The sequence below is a fragment of the Pecten maximus genome, chromosome 2 (genome assembly GCF_902652985.1).
Source record: "Pecten maximus chromosome 2, xPecMax1.1, whole genome shotgun sequence".
Lineage (NCBI taxonomy): Eukaryota > Metazoa > Mollusca > Bivalvia > Pectinida > Pectinidae > Pecten > Pecten maximus.
Window position 1 is genome coordinate 23,555,760 of NC_047016.1, and position 26,368 is coordinate 23,582,127.

The 26,368-nt window shown below is 38.9% G+C and overlaps 2 protein-coding genes across 2 annotated transcripts in view; one reads left to right on the plus strand and one right to left on the minus strand.

The window, feature by feature from the left end:
* Positions 1-26,368, plus strand: part of LOC117321560 (ADAMTS-like protein 2) — a 153,831-nt gene that overhangs the window by 7,729 nt on the left and 119,734 nt on the right. The window contains exons 2-7 of the mRNA XM_033876017.1: positions 4,677-4,783; positions 4,917-4,989; positions 5,177-5,279; positions 5,808-5,971; positions 7,651-7,771; positions 8,031-8,111. Of these exons, the coding sequence (XP_033731908.1) occupies positions 4,677-4,783; positions 4,917-4,989; positions 5,177-5,279; positions 5,808-5,971; positions 7,651-7,771; positions 8,031-8,111 (649 nt within the window). The remainder of the gene's footprint in view (positions 1-4,676; positions 4,784-4,916; positions 4,990-5,176; positions 5,280-5,807; positions 5,972-7,650; positions 7,772-8,030; positions 8,112-26,368) is intronic.
* LOC117321563 (histamine H2 receptor-like) overlaps positions 12,997-26,368 on the minus strand; it is a 28,716-nt gene continuing 15,344 nt past the window's right edge. Inside the window, exon 2 of the mRNA XM_033876020.1 lies at positions 12,997-19,285. Within this exon, the coding sequence (XP_033731911.1) occupies positions 18,125-19,285 (1,161 nt within the window). The 3' untranslated portion in view covers positions 12,997-18,124. The remainder of the gene's footprint in view (positions 19,286-26,368) is intronic.

Sequence of the window (26,368 nt, forward strand, 5' to 3'; positions counted from 1 at the left end):
CGGTACACAGACTAAATGTGTGGTCCCTGTACCACGTTAGGAGGGTCGGTACACAGACTAAATGTGTGATCCCTGTACCACGTTAGGAGGGTCGGTACACACACTAAATGTGTGGTCCCTGTAACACGTTAGGAGGGTCGGTACACACACTAAATGTGTGGTCCCTGTACCACGTTAGGAGGGTCGGTACACAGACTAAATGTGTGGTCCCTGTACCACGTTAGGAGGGTCGGTACACAGACTAAATGTGTGATCCCTGTACCACGTTAGGAGGGTCGGTACACACACTAAATGTGTGGTCCCTGTACCACGTTAGGAGGGTCGGTACACACACTAAATGTGTGGTCCCTGTACCGCGATAGGAGGGTCGGTACACAGACCAAATGTGTGGTCCCTGTACCACGATAGGAGGGTCGGTACACACACTAAATGTGTGGTCCCTGTACCACGATAGGAGGGTCGGTACACAGACTAAATGTGTGATCCCTGTACCACGTTAGGAGGGTCGGTACACAGACTAAATGTGTGGTCCCTGTACCACGTTAGGAGGGTCGGTACACACACTAAATATGTGGTCCCTGTACCACGATAGGAGGGTCGGTTCACACACTAAATTTGTGGTCTCTGTACCACAATAAGAGGGTTGGTACACAGACTAAATGTGTGGTCCCTGTACCACGATAGGAGGGTTGGTACACAGACTAAATGTGTGGTCCCTGTACCACGATAGGAGGGTTGGTACACAGACTAAATGTGTGGTCCCTGTACCACGATAGGAGGGTCGGTACACAGACTAAATGTGTGGTCCCTGTACCACGTTAGGAGGGTCGTTACACACACTTAATGTGTGGTCCCTGTACCACGATAGGAGGGTCGGTACACAGACTAAATGTGTGGTCCCTGTACCACGTTAGGAGGGTCGGTACACAGACTAAATGTGTGGTCCCTGTACCACTTTAGGAGGGTCGGTACACAGACTAAATGTGTGGTCCCTGTACCACGTTAGGGGGGTCGGTACACAGACTAAATGTGTGGTTCCTCTACCACGATAGGATGGTCGTTACACAGACTAAATGTGTGGTCCCTCTACCATGATAGGAGGTTCGGTACACAGACTAAATGTGTGGTTCCTCTACCACGTTAAGAGGGTCGGTACACATAGTAAATGTGTGGTCCCTGTACCACGATAGGAGGGTCGGTACACACACTAAATGTGTGGTTCCTGTACCACGATAGGAGGGTCGGGACACAGATTAAATGTGACTACATGCGTTTCTCCAGCATCATGATTGCAGGACGGGACACGGTTTGTAACACAAAAACTCACTCTCTGTCCGTTGTAGCCCCTTTAACGCCCGGCGGTCTGTAGCGTAGTGTCGTATGACAATGTAAAGGTGTCGGATGTCGGATTTAATATATCACGTTCGCTTTCCTTTCCTGGTCGTGTTGTGTACTCGGTGTGTGTCATCTGTACCTTCCCCGTAATCTCACGGGCTGATGCAAGCCAGTTTTATTTTTTTTTAATTAACTCCATTAAAACAATGTGTATACTGATATTCGAATAAGGGTACAGAAGGAGACTGTCTTGTGTGAGGAACCCCATATGTATCTCCCCAAGTGACCCTTCTGTAGAGTATATTATATTGTAACACACACACACCCCCCCCCCCCCCCCCCCACCCCCACCCCCAAAAATAAAAAATAAATAAAATGAAAATGAAAATAAATAAATAAATAAAAATATAAAAAGAAATAAAAGAAAAAACCAACAACGATGTGACAATTCATTTTTTTTTTATTTTAGTTCTCTAGGCCTTATATCTTCATACGCATGTTGTTTGTACTTTAATATATACTATTTGTGAAAGGTTTTGGTGGTCAGAAAGCATACAGGGACTGCAAATAAAAATAACTATATACTTATTGTCAGACACCGAAATAAACATCAGTAGTTTGGTCGTTTGTGTACCCCGGAGGCCGTGATATCTACATGATATGGTTATATCTAATGTGAAGCTAAAAAGGAACATGTGACTTAATCACACCAATTATATACAAATTAACACTGCATATTAATTAGCGTACAATGTTAAATGTACGTTTGTCTCGAAGACTTGTGTTTTTAGTGTCTTGTTTTTTTGTTTTTTTGTTTGCATTTCATTGTTTAGTTCATTGTTCTTTATTTAGCCTTAAGCTTTTCAGCTCATCAGAAAAGAACATTCAATATTTTTAGGAGTTTACACACAGAGATATAGTGTTAGAAACTGCAAATTATTCGGTATTTATATATATATACATGTATTTATTATATATTCTAACATAAGATTATCTAATTTTAAATACTTCGACAATAAATTTGCGTAAATTATTGATTATCTTATGACTCTGTATACTAACAAGTTTAGTTAGATTAAAAAGATAGCCTAATTCCATATTAACTTCTAATATGTTTACGTCTTAATGTTTGATACAAAAGACATTTAAGTAAAAAATGGTACCGTCATCAATTGCGTTCAAAGGGCAAAACGTACACGATCTGAGTGCTCTATTAATATCCATATACATCACTTAGTGAATACAATTCTTGACTATTTAGAAATGAATTTTCTTAAATAAAATTGCAATACACAATTATCAAAAAAATGTAAAGACTTTTGACGACGAGGGGTGCTTTGGTCCACCCGACGTCCGCGTTGACCCAGACAAGACGACCAGACGTTGTGTCGATGTTTACAACATCGTGTTCCAGTAATGGGACGTGACAGTTGTTTAACGCGACCATGGTCAGAATATATTACCGAAACTTACCCAACTACAATCTATAAACAGGCAAAACACACTATCAAATTACGACAATTTCAATTTGATGACGAAGGTAAAAACCGCACAAGGTGTACGTGTGATAACAAGGTAATTGTGAGTTAGGTTTTTTTTAACAATAAACTGTTTCAATATACTCGTTTCAACGTGAATATGAAATCAGTCAATTTTTTCCTTCTTTCTTTTTTTTTCTTTTTTTTTCATTTTATCTCTTTTCCATTGCTTCATTCCCGCTGTTATGCGATTGATATTGTTCTAAACATTTATCAAATTGACATGTAAGCGATACTTTCTACACGCGACGATTATTTCATGCATACCTTGTAAACAGCATTACGTACTAAATGTAGACATGATATTGTAGATGTGTAGTACACGATATCAGCTGATATCATTTTCACTAGAGAAAACTAAAATCATTGTGCATCTTCACGATGAAACACTACGCTACAAACATGTAAGTAATCATCAAAATAGCATAATACATGTACATGTAAATTAGCTAAATATATAGGATCTTAAAAGTTTTCATTTCTTACGAAATTTGATGAAACAAGTCTTAGAAGAAAATTTTATGGCTCGCAAAAATTTGAATTTGGAGACGAGTTTTATAGAATGAAAAAAAAAAATAGATGTACTTTTTAAAGATATTTTTTTAACACATAACTCAGAAATATTACACGGGCGAATTCACAGTATAACTGGTCGATGATGCTATAAATAGAGGTTACAATACAGATTACACAACGAGTGGTTGTTGGAAATGGTATTTATTTTCCCTAAAGCTCGTATCTGTTGTAACGTTTAAAGAGAGAAATGAACATCATACTCAATAACTACGAGTTGTGTAACCTAGTTTTACCACAATAATCAGACAGCGGCGGCTGTATCGTGGCAAGTCTGCTTGGAATACACATGTGTTTGCTGACATGCAAATAAGGCGTTGTGATATTTTCATATGTTTAAAGTCCCTGATTAATATTCAAAAATTTAATTTTAATAAATATTTCATTATTTTCAAAGTTAGACCAACTACATTAATACTCTAATGATGATAAGGCGTCTTTCAAACGTAAATATCTCATGTTCTTTAAACACTTTATCCATAAACAAAATAACCGTGGACAATATGCACTATGTATATGGCGCGGTTCCATCTGCTCTATACCAAAAATAATACACGGAATCATCGAGAGAATCATCGAGAGAATCCTTATCGGACAAGTCGTTTCATTATTATGAATATTTTGCAACGGGTGTAGAGAACGCCAGTTTCCGATACCTTGACGTATTTAGCTTCTCTAGTAGTCTGAACATCACGTCACAACCTGGAAACAACGGTATGACGTCGAAGCGATTCCTGACGAAACAAAGATCACGTGATACAAAGCACTCGAGGGTCAAAGTTCTGAAACAAAGGAAAAAAATTCTGGTCAAAGTTCACAATTTTAACTAATCAAAAGACCTGAAGGTCATATAACACTAGTGGCATACATAATGGTATGAGAGTAGAATAACACAACGTATTGTGGTAGACACTTGAAACATATAATGTCTATCTGGTATATTGATGCACTTCATTGACCCTGACCTCGTTTTGCAGGATTGATCTTTGATACTGTAGAAATGTGATCTTGACGTTAGAATACGTGATGTCAAAGTGCCATGAATCTGAAGTTTACTTATATTGCAGCAAAGCAGTATCACTTTGACTTTTGTTATTAGTATAGTCTTTATTGTATTATTCATAAATAATTAAAATGATAAAACTGCAAACAAACTATCTATGTATTGTTACTTTTATGTAGTGTATGTTATCTGTATATTGATAAAAGGATGGTTGCTTCCTATTGCAGCACTATGACCCTGACTTCCGGTGGAGCGCGTGGAATGAGTTCTCGCCATGTTCTCGTTCATGTGGTGTTGGAGTAAAGCGTCGGTACAGGACCTGTTACAGATTTGGGTAGGTCACCGATCTCTTCTTGTTCTTGTTCCTTGTTCTTCTTCTTTGGCATAAGGAATTTCTCACAAGTGAACACAACAATAACTTTGAATTCAAATAATTTCATTAATGTTTTTGTATTGTCTCTGGATAGCCGACATCCGACTCCAGTGGAGGCTGAGCTGTGCCGTGGGGACAAGGAACAGCGCCAGACTTGCAACGTCAAGGTAAGTCATAGACTGCATGTACAGAGTGTAACGACACTTTCTTTGATGATATTTCGAAAAAAAAACACCAAAAAAACCAAAAAAACAACAACAACAAAAACAACAAAAAGCAAGTAAGAAAAAAATGTATAAAACTTTGGAAAGTTGAAGAAATGAAGGAAGTTATCATTAACACTGTTGTTCCCAGAAATGTCCGGAAGGGGCCCTGGATTTCCGAGGTCTCCAATGTGCTTTCTTTAATGGGCTCAGTCACAACAACCGGAAACACTCGTGGAAACCCTTCATCACAGGTAAAATTATACCCTTTTAACCATATACGTGTTATTCCAATGTTTCCAAATGTCTATTAATTTAATTTTACGCTTAGGTTTGTTTATATTTCGATATTCTACACGTTTCCAAGCGTTTTTTCAAAACGTGCTTTCTTAATTAGGTTCTGATTTTATAGCAGATGAAGTTTATTTGGGATAAAATTAATCTTGTGCAATGCAGTTGCCGAAACTCCATCCATATTTGTTGATGTTGTAAGTCACATGACCCGTATTTGTTGGTGGATGTCACACGACCCGTATTTGTTGGTGGATGTCACACGACCCGTATTTGTTGGTGGATGTCACATGACCCGTATTTGTTGACAATGTAAATCACCTAACCCGTATTTGTTGATATTGTAAGTCACCTGACCCGTATTTGTTGATGATGTAAATCACATATATCCCGTACTTGTTGATGTTGTAAGTCATCTGTATTCTATTTGTTGACATTGTAAGTAACATGACCCATATTTGTTGACATAGTCAGTCACGTATTTTTTGTAGGCCACATCTCACCAGCCTCACACCATCGTCTCCACCCCTGCTCACTCGTCTGCTCTGCTGTAGACGTGGCCGGACTGGTCGTCAAGTTTACGTCAAAAGTCGTCGATGGCACGAGCTGTTCCCTTGACGACACCCCGAAAATTTGTGTCAAGGGTCTATGTGAGGTAGGAACGTCTGTTTATACACAGAGAATTCATAAACAGATAAACTCTTATTTGTAATGATACGGTACAAGACGGAAAGACTACACAATATTATCAATATAAACACGTTCACAAAAATGATATGATGGATGTTCATTACTTTATTCGTTTGTGGTCAGATTGATTCCATATACTTAACAAAATACACAACATATTAACCACTTTCAAAATACATTGGGAGCTAGATACAGATAAGCCAAAATGGATTAAATCGCACCATACAGTTCTTTCATAAAAACAATCTGATTTCAATGTTAAAGGATTCGTCATACCGCAAACAATGAGAACGTTTGAAACAATTCGTCACACCGCCAACAATTAGAACGTTTTAAACAATTCGTCACACCGCCAACAATGAGAACGTTTTAAAGAATTCGTCACACCGCTAGCGATGAGAACGTTTTAAAGAATTCGTCATACCGCTAACAATGAGAACGTTTTAAAGAATTCGTCACATCGCTAGCAATGAGAACGTTTTAAAGAATTCGTCATACCTCTAACAATGAGAACGTTTTAAAGAATTCGTCATACCGCCAACAACGAGGACGTTTTAAAGAATTCGTTAAATCGCTATCAATGAGAACGTTTTAAAGAATTCGTCATACCGCCAACAATGAGAACGTTTTAAAGAATTCGTTAAATCGCTAACAATGAGAACGTTTTAAAGAATTCGTTAAATCGCTAGCAATGAGAACGTTTTAAAGAATTCGTCATACCGCCAGCAATGAGAACGTTTTAAAGAATTCGTTAAATCGCTAGCAATGAGAACGTTTTAAAGAATTCGTCATACCGCCAACAATGAGAACGTTTTAAAGAATTCGTTAAATCGCTAACAATGAGAACGTTTTAAAGAATTTGTCATACCGCCAACAGTGAGAACGTTTTAAAGAATTTGTCACACCGCTAACAATGAGAACGTTTTAAAGAATTCGTCACACCACTAACAATGAGACCGTTTTAAAGAATTCGTCATACCGCCAACAATGAGAACGTTTTAAAGAATTCGTCACACCGCTAGCAATGAGAACGTTTTAAAGAATTCGTCACACCACTAGCAATGAGAACGTTTTAAAGAATTCGTCATACCACTAGCAATGAGAACGTTTGAAAGAATTCGTCATACCGCCAACAACGAGGACGTTTGAAACAATTAAATAATTCCAATTATTTGGTTAACATTTTCAAAGTTGACATTTTAATAATTTCATTAATATAATATTTTGTTTTTGACACACCACAGGTGAACTTAAACTACCAGCTAATTAGGTCAGGTAAAATATTAGAGGCCGTAACATTATCAATATATACATGTAGGTCTCTGATTTTAGTCAATATCCAAAATTGGCCCTTCTTTTTTTATCGGTAACGAAGAGCTATATATACCTCTTAATGAAGGATAATCCATTATTTTCAGCCAGAAGACTTCTCCGGAAACATATCATTCTAATAGAATAAACCCAATACCGACATATTTATCAGGATGAGTCGATGTATAGTATTAAAAACATGCGTCCAATGTTAAAATTTCTGGACTTGAATACATATGTCCAGTTAGTGTGACAGGTCATTGAATAACCAGAATCATATATTTGCTCTCCGTATATTTTGGTATACAATTATCTGAAATCATGTGTGTCTAGACACTTGGATGTGACCTGCAGCTCGACTCCAGCGCCACCTACGACAGGTGTGGAGTTTGTAATGGTGACGGAAGTTCATGTGAGGTGGTTTCTGGTTCCATATCCCAGGTGCTCTACTCAGGTAATGACGAAGAAGAAAATTGAGGACAAAGTTTAATGATAAATAAAAATAGTTGATTTCAGGATTTTCATCGATAATTAAGTGTTCACATTTGTAGACTATTTCATTTTTAAATATAGCAGAACTCGGAGTCAAGAGAGGATAAATGATATACGTACTGTGATACAGACATTCTGTGATAAATTGCAATAAAATATTCAAGTTACGGAGATTCGTAGAAATTAAGTATCGTATATGGATAGGTTTATTTGTATTTTAGGATACAGGACTTTGGTAGAGATTGAGGAAGGTTCCCGGAATATCCATATACGGCAGACGTCAGGGTCGGAAGCTACCGTCGGTAAGTCAATGTCTATATCAAAGACTTAATCCTGACACTTCCTAATAACTACAACGCATTCAAGTTAGAACATAAACAATAGAGAGTATTTATCAGGATGAAATCGAAAACTCGCCACACGTATAAGGGAGACAACTCCAGCTACTCTGTTGTGTTCGCCTGAAACCAAGCCGTACTCTTAAGATGACTGCTGCAGTCGAGACAACCTGGTTAAAGGTGTCCATTTTTCGGTCAAGATATTAAAGCAAACGTGCTCCATTTTTGCGATATCGTCCTGGAATGCGGTAAATTCAGTATCCTGATCATATATCAGAAACCAGAAAAGCGGAGGTCTGGTTTTTATTCGGAGTTGATTTTAAAACGTAAGTTTCGTTCATCTCTTGAATTGAAATTCAACATTGAAACATTATTATGATATTCAAAATAAAATCTGATTTGATGTGTTCATGTAACAGAAAGGAGTAATGAAAAGTGTCCTGCCTGTGCTGGGGCTCGAACCAACGACCTCTGGCTCTCCAACCGGACATCTTACCACTTTCCGGTAACAATAGCTAGAACAGTGACACGTACTCTCCACTTTTACATATGTAGAGAGCGATCATGAATATATGTCATCATTTTTGTGTGTATTATACAGGGCTATACAAATTACAACATTTTATTGATAACATTTATTCCTGTTGCCTAATCTAAAGGGACTGTAATCAAGACTGTTTTGAGACATTTCTGAAATACATGTCTAATATAGCCCAATAAAACACAAAGACCAAGGTCTTATCATCCTGGTTTGGAAGTCAAGTCCAATACTACTGGTGTTGTCTGGGGTCATGTAGCCTACAGGTCTTGTCAGGGGGTCATGTAACCTACCGGTGTTGTCAGGGGGTCATGTAATCTACTGGTGTTGTCAGGGGGTCATGTAAACTACTGGTGTTGTCAGGTGTTCATGTAATCTACTGGTGTTGCCAGGGGGTCATGTTACCTACTGGTGTTGTCAGGGGTTCATGTAACCTACTGGTGTTGTCAGGGGGTCATGTAACCTACTGGTGTTGTCAGGGGTCATGTAACCTACCGGTGTTGTCAGGGGTTCATGTAACCTACCGGTGTTGTCAGGGGTTCATGTAGCCTACTGGTGTTGTCAGGGGGTCATGTAGCCTACTGGTGTTGTCAGGGGTCATGTAGCCTACCGGTGTTGTCAGGGGTTCATGTAGCCTACTGGTGTTGTCAGGGGTCATGTAAACCTACTGGTGTTGTCAGGGGTTCATGTAACCTACCGGTGTTGTCAGGGGTTCATGTAACCTACCGGTGTTGTCAGGGGGTCATGTAACCTACTGGTGTTGTCAGGGGTTCATGTAAACTACTGGTGTTGTCAGGGGTTCATGTAAACTACTGGTGTTGTCAGGGGTTCATGTAAACTACTGGTGTTGTCAGGGGTTCATGTAGCCTACTGAAGTTGTCAGGGGTTCATGTAGCCTACTGGTGTTGTCAGGGGGTCATGTAACCTACTGGTGTTGTCAGGGGTTCATGTAAACTACTGGTGTTGTCAGGGGTCATGTAAACTACTGGTGTTGTCAGGGGTTCATGTAACCTACCGGTGTTGTCAGGGGTTCATGTAGCCTACTGGTGTTGTCAGGGGGTCATGTAGCCTACCGGTGTTGTCCGGGGTTATGTAGCCTACTGGTGTTGTCAGGGGTTCATGTAAACTACTGGTGTTGTCAGGGGTTCATGTAAACTACCGGTGTTGTCAGGGGGTCATGTAAACTACTGGTGTTGTCAGGGGTTAGTAACCCACTGGTGTTGTCAGGGGTTCATGTAGCTTACTGGTGTTGTCAGGTGTTCATGTAAAGTACTGGTGTTGTCAGGGGTTCATGTAGCCTACTGGTGTTGTCAGGTGTTCATGTAACCTACTGGTGTTGCCAGGGGTCATGTAGCCTACTGGTGTTGTCAGGGGTCATGTAGCCTACTGGTGTTGTCAGGGGTCATGTAACCTACTGGTGTTGTCAGGGGTCATGTAGCCTACTGGTGTTGTCAGGGGTTCATGTAACCTACCGGTGTTGTCAGGGGGTCATGTAGCCTACCGGTGTTGTCAGGGGGTCATGTAAACTACTGGTGTTGTCAGGGGTTCATGTAGCCTACTGGTGTTGTCAGGGGTTCATGTAACCCACTGGTGTTGTCAGGGGTTCATGTAGCCTACTGGTGTTGTGAGGGGTTCATGTAACCCACTGGTGTTGTCAGGGGGTCATGTAACCTACTGGTGTTGTCAGGGGGTCATGTAGCCTACTGGTGTTGTCAGGGGGTCATGTAGCCTACTGGTGTTGTCAGGGGGTCATGTAGCCTACTGGTGTTGCCAGGTGTTCATGTAATCTACTGGTGTTGTCAGGGGGTCATGTAGCCTACCGGTGTTGTCAGGGGGTCATGTAAACTACTGGTGTTGTCAGGGGGTCTTGTAGCCTACTGGTGTTGTCAGGGGTTCATGTAGCCTACTGGTGTTGTCAGGGGTTCATGTAGCCTACTGGTGTTGTCAGGGGTTCATGTAACCTACTGGTGTTGTCAGGGGGTCATGTAACCTACTGGTGTTGTCAGGGGGTCATGTAGCCTACTGGTGTTGTCAGGGGGTCATGTAGCCTACTGGTGTTGTCAGGTGTTCGTGTAATCTACTGGTGTTGTCAGGGGTTCATGTAAACTAGCGGTGTTGTCAGGGGGTCATGTAACCTACTGGTGTTGTCAGGGGTCATGTAACCTACTGGTGTTGTCAGGGGTTCATGTTACCTACTGGTGTTGTTAGGGGTCATGTAGCCTACTGGTGTTGTCAGGGGTTCATGTAACCTACTGGTGTTGTCAGGGGTTCATGTTACCTACTGGTGTTGTCAGGGGTCATGTAACCTACTGGTGTTGTCAGGGGTTCATGTAACCTACTGGTGTTGTCAGGGGGGTCATGTAACCTACCGGTGTTGTCAGGGGTTCATGTAAACTAGCGGTGTTGTCATGGGTCATGTAAACTACTGGTGTTGTCAGGGGTCATGTAACCTACTGGTGTTGTCAGGGGTTCATGTAACCTACTGGTGTTGTCTGGGGGGGTCATGTAACCTACCGGTGTTGTCAGGGGTCATGTAAACTAACGGTATTGACGACCAGTCCTAAGACGACGGTCCGTTGTAAAGAACACACCATGCTGTTTTAGAACGATGTGAATCGTGTATTCATGAAACGAACTTCGATTACCAATAAAACGATTGGACATTGTTAATTATGTATATATAGACATCCGGGAACGTGAATATGGTGCAGCGTTATGAGCTTCGGGTATTTCTGGCTAGGCGGTTAGGCGCCGTAGGTCGTGAGTTCGAGGTCTAGTAAGGGCATAAATAATACAGTTGTTTTTCTTCGTCATATGTGTTACAATGTACTGTATTATGTATATATGTCAACAATTATATACCTGTACATGTATTTTCTATTCTGTACCAAACCACCTTACTTAGTATAAAAACAAGACCTTCATTTTACCCTTCCATCAGGATCTGGTGATTCCTGTGAAGTAGTAAAAACAAAAGACTGAATAACCCGTATAGTCCGTAGGAGTAGGATCCTGTACTACATCGACAACAATCTAGGTTAGATCCAAGTAATGTGATGATGTCAATGTGAGAACCGGCAGCAATAACCTCCAAATGTCCTCTAGATAGTCATCAATCCGCATCTCTCGCATCGTAAGATTGTCATTAAGTCGGTATCTCTCACGGCAACCCCTCTGTTAGGAATTCTTGGACTTAGAAAAACAATTGCGATACATAAAAGGAAAATCAGCATATCAGTAAAGTGTCTTTTCCCACCGAACTGACAGGACCCCTGTTTATCGACCTTTAGTGTCCCATCGACCTTTAGTGTCCCCCTTGTCTGCCTACATAAATCCCCTAACTCCTTATCTTGTATGATGTGGTAGGTGTTATGTAGAGAAACAAACTTAATAACATACGTGTCGTAGAGATTTCAGAATTTCCAGAGACGTTAGTTGTATTGTGCTCGGACATTAGCAATTCAATAATACTTGGGCGATTTTTATGAATGTCCCGTTATGTACTGATTTTGGATTATCAACTTTGTAACCATCTTTCTCGCAGTCAGTTGTGTCAATAATTCCAGCAGATTTTGAGAAAACTTCTTGTAATATATTGGATGTCAACGATTCAAGTATGTTTGGGACGACTTGTCTGTTAATGTATTGATGTAAAATCATGTTTGGGACGAGTTGTGTGTGTTTTCTATTTTCAAATATAGTGTGTTTTTCAAACATTCGATCAGAGTCGGAGCAAATGTGTATAATTTAATTTGGACTGGTCAGTGTAAGAAGTATTTTTCATAATCAGTCGTTACTGCTGACAATTAGTCCTGATTCAGAATTCAATCCCTCGCGAATTTTAGCGTTCTCGAAGGAATGCTTTTCTCTATCGATTATAAGGGAATCACATATATCTTGTTAGAAGTCAATTGCGGTTGCCGGTCAACCACCTGTGTTCATGACAACAAACAGTGGACTGATCTGAGGAAAAAATAAAGCTTGTTTTGTTCATTTAAGCAACAGAAGCAGACAAGTGTTTCCTTATATAATCTTACTGACGTAACATATCGTACCTATTCTGTAGTAACACGCCATGGCCTGGCTTGAGCTTGGTAGAATAAAGAAACATATTTTGAACAGTATAGCATGAAAGTAAACAATATTGACCGGTGATGTTATCAGCTCTCTGTTCCTTGGGACTTAAACAGGAAACTGTAATGCCGAATGACAGCGAGGACCTGGCGATCAATTGCCTGTCCACTGGAAAACAATTATATAAAGGTCATATGTCCAGCGTGTCAGGTGACGAGAGACAAACAAGACTGGGGCTAGCACAACATCGATTTTATTGTTTACACAGATACATGGACGGTTCTTGTCAAACAGGATATGTAAGCTCACAGATCAACAGACAACAGCACCAAATACAACATTGTGGCACCATATACACGTGCATATTGAGGCAAAACATTACTGTGGCATATGGTGGCATCATATACGTGTACACCTGGCATATTGTGGCAATATATGCAGGTGCATATCGTGGCACCATATACACGTGCATATTGTGGCAATATACGCCTGGTCTATGGTGACACCATATACACGTGCATATTGTGGCAATATACGTACGTGACAGAGTGTGAACATAACTCGAAATACACGTGCATGTCATACGCACAAAATGTACACAATGATACGCAGAATACAATAACACAACATAAATGTTTATATCTATATACAGTAATATCATTTGTTGACTCTAAGACTGTAAAATATTATATTTTGTAGTAGAATATGATAATGCAAGTAGTCTATTATATTCAATATTCATATAAAGACGCCGCGAGGTTTAACATTGATATCTAGCACAAGACAAGACGACAGCTCCCATCTCTATGTAAATCTTACTTATTTACATATATCACCCGCCACAAACAGTTTAATTGGCACTAGTCCATACCACATTACCTTACACGTTATATACAACACTGGATTTATACATGGCGCAAGTCTAAACAAGCCGTATATATTTCATACTAATATACAATGTTGAAAAGGCGAACATTGACAGTAGTATGTATTATAATTTTGTACATTGTAATGTGTGTGTGGTTTACAATTTGATATAATTTCATATACATGTATATATAAACTGTATCTATACGATCGACAAACGAAGTTAACATTCACCGAAGGTCATGTCTTCACTCTTTCTAATAATAATCATAACAGCGATTCGCCATGTAAATCATTTCAAAATTACATTAAAACAGCAATATTTTTATAATGGTCTCATGGCACACTAAACACTGTGTACAAAAAATGGTTTTCTACTTCAAAGTCTTTCCGTTCCGTCTTTGATTTGTCCCTCGTTTTAGAAGCTGTGCTTTGATTTTATCAATCTTTCTTTCTTAGGTTTCGATTTGGCCGTCGTGTTATGAAACTGTCGTACACTTAAAAAATATCCTCCTTATGTGACTTTACTTTTGTGTAAAATGGGGTAAAAGTAACAATAACACAAACAATTTAGTAGTTCAGGTAGGATTGGCGTGAAATAGTACTTAAGCTACACGATCAAGTCGTTATTTTACAGTATAACCGTGTTATACAATTATTAATACTCGAGCAATATGTCAAAATATAAAACAATAATAGTCTCTACTTTGGAAAAGTCAGAAACATATTGAATTTGCTTCGTACAGAAATGCAAGTTCCTTTTCAACGGCTTGCTGCACATGCTATACGGATGTTTGTTGCCTTGTAGGTGGATCCGCATTGATTTTGCCCCAAATTCCATACAACTTCTCAAATAATTGCGTTTTCTTGAGTTCCTACACATGAGTGTTTCCTCCTTTCACTAACCAACAGACACTATTAAACATTTTGTACAGATACCGCTCCCGAAACTAGACAATGACGTCACGTTATAAATAATAAATATTAATCTGTAAGCGATAATGAAATACTTACATAGCGAAATATTGACACAGTAGTGACATATTGACACAGCGACTTATTGACACAGCGATATATTGACATAGTGATATATTGACATAGTGATAGATTGACATAGCTAAATATTGACATAGTATTGACATAATAGCACAGCGTCTTATTGACATAGCGACATATTGACACAACGACAGAATATATTGGCTTCAAACAATATTACAATAATCATATGAAACAACAATGGTTGAGTATGGTTGTCATGGGATGAATGTAACTGACTATGACATGTAAATGTCATATTTAGGTTGATTAGTTGTCGGAACTAGTTCGCGGTTTTAAATGTCGCGCAACACCGCCTTCTAAATTTGTTTTGGCAAAAACATAATACATTTGTGCTTTATATGAATATGTCTGGGTATTTATTCTCGCGCTATATTCAATGACTACGACTTTAGCGAAATTAAAACCCCAGCGAATATTACCAACTACATGTATACAATATTTCAATGGCACATTAAATTATATGATATACAATATCTACCCAAGAGACGACTCCCTTTGTCATCAAAACTCCTTAAATATATAATCCCGGTGAAGCTTTAATTAACGGTGACACCGAGACGTTAAATTCCATTTAAAATAAAAGCAATGAACACCTATTAAACCATCATTATTACATCGATACAATAAATGTACAATAGTTTCACTATGGAATACATCAGATGAAGAATGCAATATATACTGTTGGTTATTTCCATTCATGTAAACTTTCTGGCTCGCGTCATGTATGAATTGTTTGTAAAGCAAATACACAAATCATGATATACTTATAGTTACACTTATCATACATCAATATGAAAAAAAAACATCATCCAATATTGTCTGTACATGGATATGGTTTCATTCTAGTTACCTTTAGCTATAAAATCAGGTGTTACTACCAGTATACAATTCGAATATTACTTTACTCCAACGTATTGTTTGTCAACCAGTAACTAAGAGACATCTACATATTAAATACTATTTCATAAATTTAGCAGCTCATTTTTTTAATACAAGTTTTGAAAAATGTATGTACACAAACTACCTGAATGATTATGGACGATATAGATGTCACCGATATAGGTAATATACACGCTACATTGAGGGCATATCGAAGTATTTTTCTCCGTTACACTGTTCATAAGTCTATAACTTGGTTGTAACGAAATAATCGTTTTACCTATTTTTTTTATTAGATTCGGTGTAAGCAAGCTAAATCGTATTATCCGTGTTTAATGTATTGGTCCCTTGTGGTGGAGGTTTTGGGGGTTTGTACTGTGACAGGTGTTTTGGTGGTTTGTACTGTGACAGGTGTTGTGGTAGTTTGTACTTTGACAGGTGTTTTGATGGTTTGTACTGTGACAGGTGTTGTGGTAGTTTGTACTTTGACAGGTGTTTTGATGGTTTGTACTGTGACAGGTGTTGTGGTAGTTTGTACTTTGACAGGTGTTTTGGTGGTTTGTACTGTGACAGGTGTTGTGGTGGTTTGTACTGTGACAGGTGTTGAGGTGGTTTGTACGGTGACAGGTGTTGTGGTGGTTTGTACTGTGACAGGTGTTTTGGTGGTTTGTACGGTGACAGGTGTTTGGTGTTTGTACGGTGACAGGTGTTTTGGTGGTTTGTACTGTGACAGGTGTTTTGATGGTTTGTACTGTGACAGGTGTTTTGGTGGTTTGTACTGTGACAGGTGTTTTGTGGTTTGTACTGTGACAGGTGTTTTGATGGTTTGTACTGTGACAGGTGTTTTGGTGGTTTGTACTGTGACAGGTGTTGAGGTGGTTTGTACTGTGACAGGTGTTTTAATGGTTTGTACTGTGACAGGTGTTGTGGGGGTCTGTACTGTGACAGGTTATGGAATACATTAAATTTACAATCACTCTTTTTAGAATAATTGCTACTTTTCATTATTTTTTTGGGGTAGATATTTTGCATTGATCATTGTTTTAAACACAGCATGATAAAAAACACACGTAAAGCACATAACCATTAACAATCAATACTCCTCACCGATCACAGATATATGATCCCATTTCCATTGCAACATGGACTAGTTTACTTGTTTCGTTTAAACAAGAGGCCATGAGTTGTTTTAAAGCTTACCTGAAATATATATTTAATGAACACTGAAACACATCTATGACAATAAAGGATGTGATATTTCAAGACAAAAGTAAGCTTGGTCTATTATAGGTTTCGCATAGATGTTTTGTCAGCCATGATTTTGAAAAAGTGTACAGACAGCTCTGTAGAATTCCCCATAAGTTATACTTACACTTCTATTTAAAAAAAAATCTTTGTTTCAAATTTGAAAACCTTCCATTACAGTGATTGATATTCAACAGTTTAAATGTTAACGAGATAATACTATGGAGGTAAACAGTTTAACATGAGCCTTTCTCCATCTTCCTTCTTTCCATTCTAATAACACCTGTTTTCAAATTGAACTTCTTTATATACAGATACGATTATATTCTGTTTGGGTCTGATATTACGCACTACTGGAAACGAACACAAAGTAAACCATACATTTAGTAAAACTTGCATTGATCAACTTCATCATAACTCTTGGCTAATGTCCATCGCAAACACCGACTCTTCACATACATTCATTAGGCACCAACACGTGTTGATTCAGAGGCCAAAACAAAGAGATGATCGCTGGTAATAACATATTACAATGACTGGCCTCCAAGTTTAGATACTTGTTGTGACAATGTCCGTATTTTGTATATAATCACTATCCGTCCATACAGTCATTCTTTGTTTGATATGTTCTGTACAGGACTTTAATTTCATCGTTTATTTTGTGCTAGCTGTGCCGTCGGTATATTCAAATCTCATTCAATCGTTTGTTTTGTGCTAGTTTTGTCTTCGGTCAATTCAAATCTCCTTCAATCGTTTGTTTTGTGCTAGTTTTGTCTTCGGTCAATTCAAATCTCATTCAATCGTTTATTTTGTGCTAGTTTTGTCTTCGGTCAATTCAAATCTCCTTCAATCGTTTGTTTTGTGCTAGTTGTGTCTTCGGTATATTCACATCCTCTTCATTCGTTTGTTAAGTGCTAGCTGTGTCTTCAGTTCATTCAAATTTCATTCAATCGTTTATTTGGTGCTAGCTGTGTCTTTGATATATTAAAATTTCATTCAATCGTTTGTTAAGTGCTAGCTGTGTCTTCGGTTCATTAAAATCTCATTCATTCGTTTGTTTAGTGCTAGCTGTGCCTTGGTACATTCACATCCTCTTCATTCATTTGGTTGGTGCTATCTAACTCTTGATACATTCACGCTATCACACGTTCGTTAAATTGCATTGATTTTGTAGTCATTTATGTCAAAAGGCAAATCCACAACGTTTTTAACCTAGTGAGATGCCGCCTTTGTTACAGCGACATTGATCAGCTCCTGTTGCTAGAGAACAGGTCAGAAATACTAACCGTTAGGTGGATGTGTATTTTATCTATACTTACAAGTCATTGTCCACAAGCAGCTCCGTACTGTGTTCCCGTTCAACTGGAGGTTTTCGGAATCCCAATCTCGTATGTATCTTATGCAAGATCGGATTCATTTGAGAGGCAAGCGTTTCCCTGACTTCAGCAATGAGTAACCATAGTAACGGCGTCACCGCTGACGTACTGATGGATACCATGAATATTACGGCTGAGGTTACTTGGTTGGGCAGACAAGAGTAGTCACGACAGGTCACGTAAATAAACAACAGTACTATATATGGAAACCAAAATATAATTGTAACCATACCAACTACCAACGCAGCTACCGTTGACATGCGCAAACTCCTCCTCTCCGCTGCAGTGGTGTTCGAGTTGAGGCGTTCCCAGGCAGTGCCTTTAATGACGTAGACACACACCATTGCAGTAACGACGAGGATAAGTATAGTGGAAGGAAGGATATACATGACGGTCACCGATGGGATAAAGAAAGACGATTCTAGTACGTAGTTGCAGAAGCTCCCATAATGCACCATCGTTTCGTAGCGGATGTTTTCTTCTCCGACAATCAGTACGGGCAGACAGACAAACAAGAGAAATGCCCATGGAAACACCGTCAATATGACTGATAACATCTTGACAGTCTGACTACTAATCGAGGTAATAGTTTCCATTTTGGCCAAAATCCTCTCTGAGCATATACTGACCAAGATCATCGCAGAAAGACAGAAATGACTGATATCCATGACGGACCAGACCTTACAGATAACTAGACCATGGTTCCATGTCAGTGCGTCCGTGTACTCTAATCTAACGGGCAGTACGAACAAACCCACTACAAGGTCCGAAATAGCAAGGCTGATGATGTTCCAGAAGAGGGGTTTCGATCGAAGGCTTCTTCGTGCCAGGATGACGAGAAGCAGAGCGAGGTTAAAGATAACTGTGAAGGCACATACAATGACGGCTATGGCTAACATGTGCTTTCGAAGAACTTCCTTATCGTCATCAATCTGCTGACCTCGATTTGCGAGGTATTCTCGGGTTTTGTTGTGAAGACTGACAAGATAGTCGTCATAGGAGTAGTCGCTATCCGTTAAGTGGTGGAAGTCATCACTAAGGTTCCTTTTTCCTACCCGGGTCATGAAGTGATGGAACGCCTCACGAAGGGTCAGGTTACCCTGGAATAAAAAAAACCCACTGTATAACATACTCTGTTTCAAAGAAAAACAGAAAACGACAAATGTTTTATTTGTTTATAGCTGTTCATTTCACGAAAACTGCTGATACGATGCCAATTAGAACCTCTGAAATTAGATTGTTTCAAATCTGACGAAATCACTGCAATACTTAGTACGTAGGTCATACTACAAAATGACAGTGGTAGACAATAAGAGTGCATTTGTAACCGAGTCAGGTTGTTACAGCCTGTACACTTCCTCATTGGTTTCAATTAAGACATACCGGATTAAAAGGGTAATTGTCCCGGGGTCATGTACTTTTAGATGTCCTGTATCGGTGTCTAGCGACAGTCTAGCCATAAAACACTCATGGTCTAATACCCCAAGGGTAATACACGCGCGCCTCCACGTGTGAATCTGACCTTACTCATTGCGTAGTACCTTACAGAGAGGAAACATGATCCGTATGCAATATAACTATATAATTTCTAAACAACGTTTCAGAGAAAAAAGCAAATTATAATAATTCAATAGTGAGAGCTAAACAAATGAAACAAAACCAAGTGCCCCCGCCACACATGACGAGACATGGATCGTTAAAATGTCGCAGACTTTACCCCTATGGTGCCTCCGTATGTACTTGACATCCGTGAGTGAGTCCCAAGTACCCCTGATCTACTTATGCCTTATTATGTCGACAGGCATCAGTAGGGTTTAGTACCGGTCTATATATACTGTTACAGATATTACTATTACAAAATGTACTTTTAGTCCCTCACAGTCCCTCCCTCAGTAGTACACTAGACAATGGGTCATGTCTTAACCATAGCAGTACCTCACAGTCCCTCCCTCAGTAGTACACTAGACAATGGGTCATGTGTTAACCATAGCAGTCCCTCCCTCAGTAGTACACTAGACAATGGGTCATGTGTTAACCATATCAGTCCCTCACAGTCCCTCCCTCAGTAGTACACTAGACAATGGGTCATGTGTTAACCATATCAGTCCCTCACAGTCCCTCCCTCAGTAGTACACTAGACAATGGGTCATGTGTTAACCATATCAGTCCCTCACAGTCCCTCCCTCAATAGTACACTAGACAATGGGTCATGTGTTAACCATAGCAGTCCCTCACAGTCCCTCCCTCAGTAGTACACTAGACAATGGGTCATGTGTTAACCATATCAGTACCTCACAGTCCCTCCCTCAATAGTACACTAGACAATGGGTCATGTGTTAACCATATCAGTCCCTCCCTCAGTAGTACACTAGACAATGGGTCATGTGTTAACCATATCAGTACCTCACCGTCCCTCCCTCAATAGTACACTAGACAATGGGTCATGTGTTAACCATATCAGTACCTCACAGTCCCTCCCTCAGTAGTACACTAGACAATGGGTCATGTGTTAACCATATCAGTCCCTCGCCGTCCCTCCCTCAGTAGTACACTAGACAATGGGTCATGTGTTAACCATATCAGTCCCTCACAGTCCCTCCCTCAATAGTACACTAGACAATGGGTCATGTGTTAACCATATCAGTCCCTCACAGTCCCTCCCTCAGTAGTACACTAGACAATGGGTCATGTGTTAACCATATCAGTACCTCACCGTCCCTCCCTCAATAGTACACTAGACAATGGGTCATGTGTTAACCATAGCAGTCCCTCACAGTCCCTCCCTCAGTAGTACACTAGACAATGGGTCATGTGTTAACCATATCAGTCCCTCACAGTCCCTCCCTCAATAGTACACTAGACAATGGGTCATGTGTTAACCATAGCAGTCCCTCACAGTCCCTCCCTCAATAGTACACTAGACAATGGGTCATGTGTTAACCATATCAGTCCCTCACAGTCCCTCCCTCAATAGTACACTAGACAATGGGTCATGTGTTAACCATATCAGTCCCTCACAGTCCCTCCCTCAGTAGTACACTAGACAATGGGTCATGTGTTAACCATATCAGTCAATCACAGTCCCTCCCACAGTGGTACACTAGACAATGGGTCATGTTTTAACCATATCATTTCTATTAAAGGACAATGTGGCAGTATAACGTCCCCAACTTGTGTCAATGACTCAATATAATCTTCAAAAATTTCGGGAGTAGGGATATTATTTTCTACGTGGGAAAAACACTTTCCAAACAAGCAGTTAATGTGCGTAGATATGCACTTTACACATGAAAAATACTATAATAAGCTACTGATTAACATCTGTCGAACCTTTATTACGTCATACTGAGTATATTATTCGTCTGTAATGTTTCATCTATTAGTGTAGAATACCCACCACAGACATTTCTGTACTGTATAAGCCTTAAGTGGTCTAGGTTGGATTTAACAATAGTCACGTCATGTGATGCCATCTTACATAATATTCCCTTTTATATTCATTTAATACATGGGTATTGTATGTACATGGGTATATAATGCGATCTAGTAAACATTGTATACATGGGTACACAATGCGCTCTAATAAACATTGTAAACATTTGTACATAATGCACTCTAGTAAACATCGTATACATGGGTACACAATGCGCTCTAGTAAACATTGTATACATCTGTACATAATGCGATCTAGTAAACATTGTATACATTTGTACATAATGCGCTCTAGTAAACATTGTATACATGGGTACGTAATGCGCAATAGTAAACATTGTATACATGGGTACATAATGCGCTCTAGTAAACATTGTATACATTTGTACATAATGCGCTCTAGTAAACATTGTATACATTGGTACACAATGCGCTCTAGTAAACATTGTATACATGGGTACACAATGCGCTCTATTAAACATTGTATACATGGGTACATAATGCGCTCTAGTAAACATTGTATACATTGGTACGTAATGCGCTCAAGTAAACATTGTATACATTGGTACAATGCGCTCTAGTAAACATTCTATACATTGGTACAATGCGCTCTAGTAAACATTGTATACATGGGTACATAATGCGCTCTAGTAAACATTGTATACATGGGTACACAATGCGCTCTAGTAAACATTGTATACATTGGTACATAACGCGCTCTAGTAGACATTGTATACATGGGTACATAATGCGCTCTAGTAAACATTGTATATATTGGTACGTAATGCGCTCTAGTAAATATTGTATACATGGGTACATAATGCGCTCTAGTAAACATTGTATACATTGGTACATAATGCGCTCTAGTAAACATTGTATACATTGGTACATAATGCACTCTAGTAAACATTGTATACATGGGTACACAATGCGCTCTAGTAAACATTGTAAACATTTGTACATAATGCGCTCTAGTAAACATTGTATACATGGGTACATAATGCACTCTAGTAAACATTGTATACATGGGTACACAATGCGCTCTAGTAAACATTGTATACATGGGTACATAATGCGCTCTAGTAAACATTGTATACATGGGTACACAATGCGCTCTAGTAAACATTGTATACATTGGTACACAATGCGCTCTAGTAAACATTGTAAACATTGGTACACAATGCGCTCTAGTAAACATTGTAAACATTGGTACACAATGCGCTCTAGTAAACATTGTATACATGGGTACATAATCCGCTCTAGTAAACATTGTATACATGGGTACATAATGCGCTCTAGTAAACATTGTATACATGGGTACACAATGCGCTCTAGTAAACAATGTATACATGGGTACACAATGCGCTCTAGTAAACATTGTATACATGGGTACACAATGCGCTCTAGTAAACATTGTATATATTGGTACAATGCGCTCTAGTAAACATTGTATACATTGGTACACAATGCGCTCTAGTAAACATTGTATACATTGGTACAATGCGCTCTAGTAAACATTGTATACATGGGTACACAATGCGCTCTATTAAATATTGTATACATTGGTACAATGCGCTCTAGTAAACATTGTATACATTGGTACAATGCGCTCTAGTAAACATTGTATACATGGGTACACAATGCGTTCTAGTAAACATTGTATACATGGGTACATAATGCGCTCTAGTAAACATTGTATACATGGGTACACAATGCGCTCTAGTAAACATTGTATACATGGGTACATAATGCGCTCTAGTAAACATTGTATACATTGGTACGTAATGCGTTCTAGTACAACACACAAACTCTAGTTATATTCATTTAACAAATGACATGTGGCCAAATTACACGAATGCGTTGCCTGTTATTACGGCGGGCATTCTTCAATGTCAAAGATGGCTTTTATCTTTAATGCTATCACCACGGCAGAATGTCTATATAGGTTATTAAAGGGATTCCTTAACATTAAAAGAAGAAGTGGAGGTTTTGAACAGACCTTAACAATTAGCGTACGCGTGCAATCTGCGTATTACATACTTGATATTATTTCATTGACAAAATAATAACATAGGGTAACATCATCAGTCGGCTCGCTAGACACACGGAGGTAGGTATAATCACGCTGTACTCTGACTAACTCAGCAGTTATGCTGCACATGGTAGTTGACCGATATTCTAAGACACAATTGAAACATATGGCAAATCCTCTCCAGGCCTACTTTGGTGAACCTAAATCAAACATGACCCTGCTTCTAAACCGCAAAACGTATTCAAACTATGCGGACAATGACGTCACCATGGTGTCTGCGAAACGTAGCCAATCAGACCCAAAAAATGTAATTCAGAAGTATGCGCACAAGGACGTCATAAAACGTCCCAATATCACCCGGCTAATCAATCTAAACAAGTACCTAAATACTTTGTCCTACTTCTACGAGGATGTGACGTCATTACCACTAAGCCTTATTTAATTCGGTCTAGTCTCGACAAAACATTACACTACTGTTTAACTGGCCGTTTGAGATGAGATACTCGTGCAAATTGATACTACCAACGACAACACCAGCAAAAGTCTGTCCGTGCCCTACATACATCGTGACCGACCGTACTCTACAGATACTTGAAAAAGTACAAGGCGAATAAGACAAGCCATTCCAAGAAGAGTTATATTGTCGCGCGCTTTCCTCTAGGGACAGTGCTAAATACAAGCGGATAAAACTTGTTCCGCTATTGTTGTAAAATAAATAAAGTTTAAAGATTTACATTCATAGAGGTATATGAACGAAGCCATGCAATTCAACAATCATATGGGTTGTATTTATTCAAAACTCTTTACAACAGAATTAGGAAAGGTGTAAAAGATTTTGTTGGTATCTCAGCATCTCGTTAACACCTCCAACATTATCACCTTATTCACGACATTTTACCACATTAGTATACCACGTTAATTTACAACATTTTACGACGTTAAATTACGATAGTTTACGACAATATTATGCGACATCATTTTCCATTGTTATTACCTGTTCTTATTCGCTCTGTACTTTTTTTAAATGGCCTCCGTGCCAAGCTACATTTTTGTTCGTATTTTACTTTCGTTTTGTCGATTTCAAGTTGGAACAACGATTTCGTTTTAATATCGGTATTCTCTGTTCCTTTTCATTACATCATTTATGGTGCGGTATATGATATCTATACGATCTACCGTGTACGGTATCTGATATTTATACGATCTACCAAATACGGTATCTGATATCTATACGATCTACCGTGTACGGTATCTGATATCTATACGATCTACCAAGTACGGTATCTGATATCTATACGATCTACCAAGTACGGTATCTGATATCTATACGATCTACCAAGTACGGCATCTGATATCTATACGATCTACCATGTACGGTATCTGATATCTATACGATCTACCAAGTACGGTATCTGATATATATACGATCTACCAAGTTCTGTATCTGATATCTATATACGATCTACCAAGTACGGTATCTGATATCTATATACATCTACCAAGTACGGTATCTGATATCTATACGATCTACCAAGTACGGTATCTGATATCTATACGATCTACCAAGTACGGTATCTGATATCTATACGATCTACCAAGTACGGTATCTGATATCTATACGATCTACCAAGTACGGTATCTGATATCTATACGATCTACCAAGTACGGTATCTGATATCTATACGATCTATCAAGTACGGTATCTGATATTATACGATCTACCAAGTACGGTATCTGATATCTATACGATCTACCAAGTACGGTATCTGATATCTATACGATCTACCAAGTACGGTATCTGATATCTATATACGATCTACCGTGTACGGTATCTGATATTTATACGATCTACCAAGTACGGTATCTGATATTTATACGATCTACCAAGTACGGTATCTGATATCTATACGATCTACCAAGTACGATATCTGATATCTATACGATCTACCAAGTACGGTATCTGATATCTATACGATCTACCAAGTACGTTATCTGATATCTATACGATCTACCAAGTACGGTATCTGATATCTATACGATCTACCAAGTACGGTATCTGATATCTATACGATCTACCAAGTACGGTATCTGATATCTATACGATCTACCAAGTACGGTATCTGATGTGTATACGATCTACCAAGTACGGTATCTGATATCTATACGATCTACCAAGTACGGTATCTGATATCTATACGATCTACCAAGTACGTTATCTGATATTTATACGATCTACCAAGTACGGTATCTGATATCTATACGATCTACCAAGTACGGTATCTGATATCTATACGATCTACCAAGTACGGTATCTGATATCTATACGATCTACCGTGTACGGTATCTGATATCTATACGATCTACCAAGTACGGTATCTGATATCTATACGATCTACCAAGTACGGTATCTGATGTGTATACGATCTACCAAGTACGGTATCTGATATCTATACGATCTACCAAGTACGGTATCTGATATCTATACGATCTACCAAGTACGGTATCTGATATCTATATACGATCTACCAAGTACGGTATCTGATATCTATACGATCTACCAAGTACGGTATCTGATATCTATACGATCTACCAAGTACGGTATCTGATATTTATACGATCTACCATGTACGGTATCTGATATCTATACGATCTACCAAGTACGGTATCTGATATCTATATACGATCTACCAAGTACGGTATCTGATATCTATAAGATCTA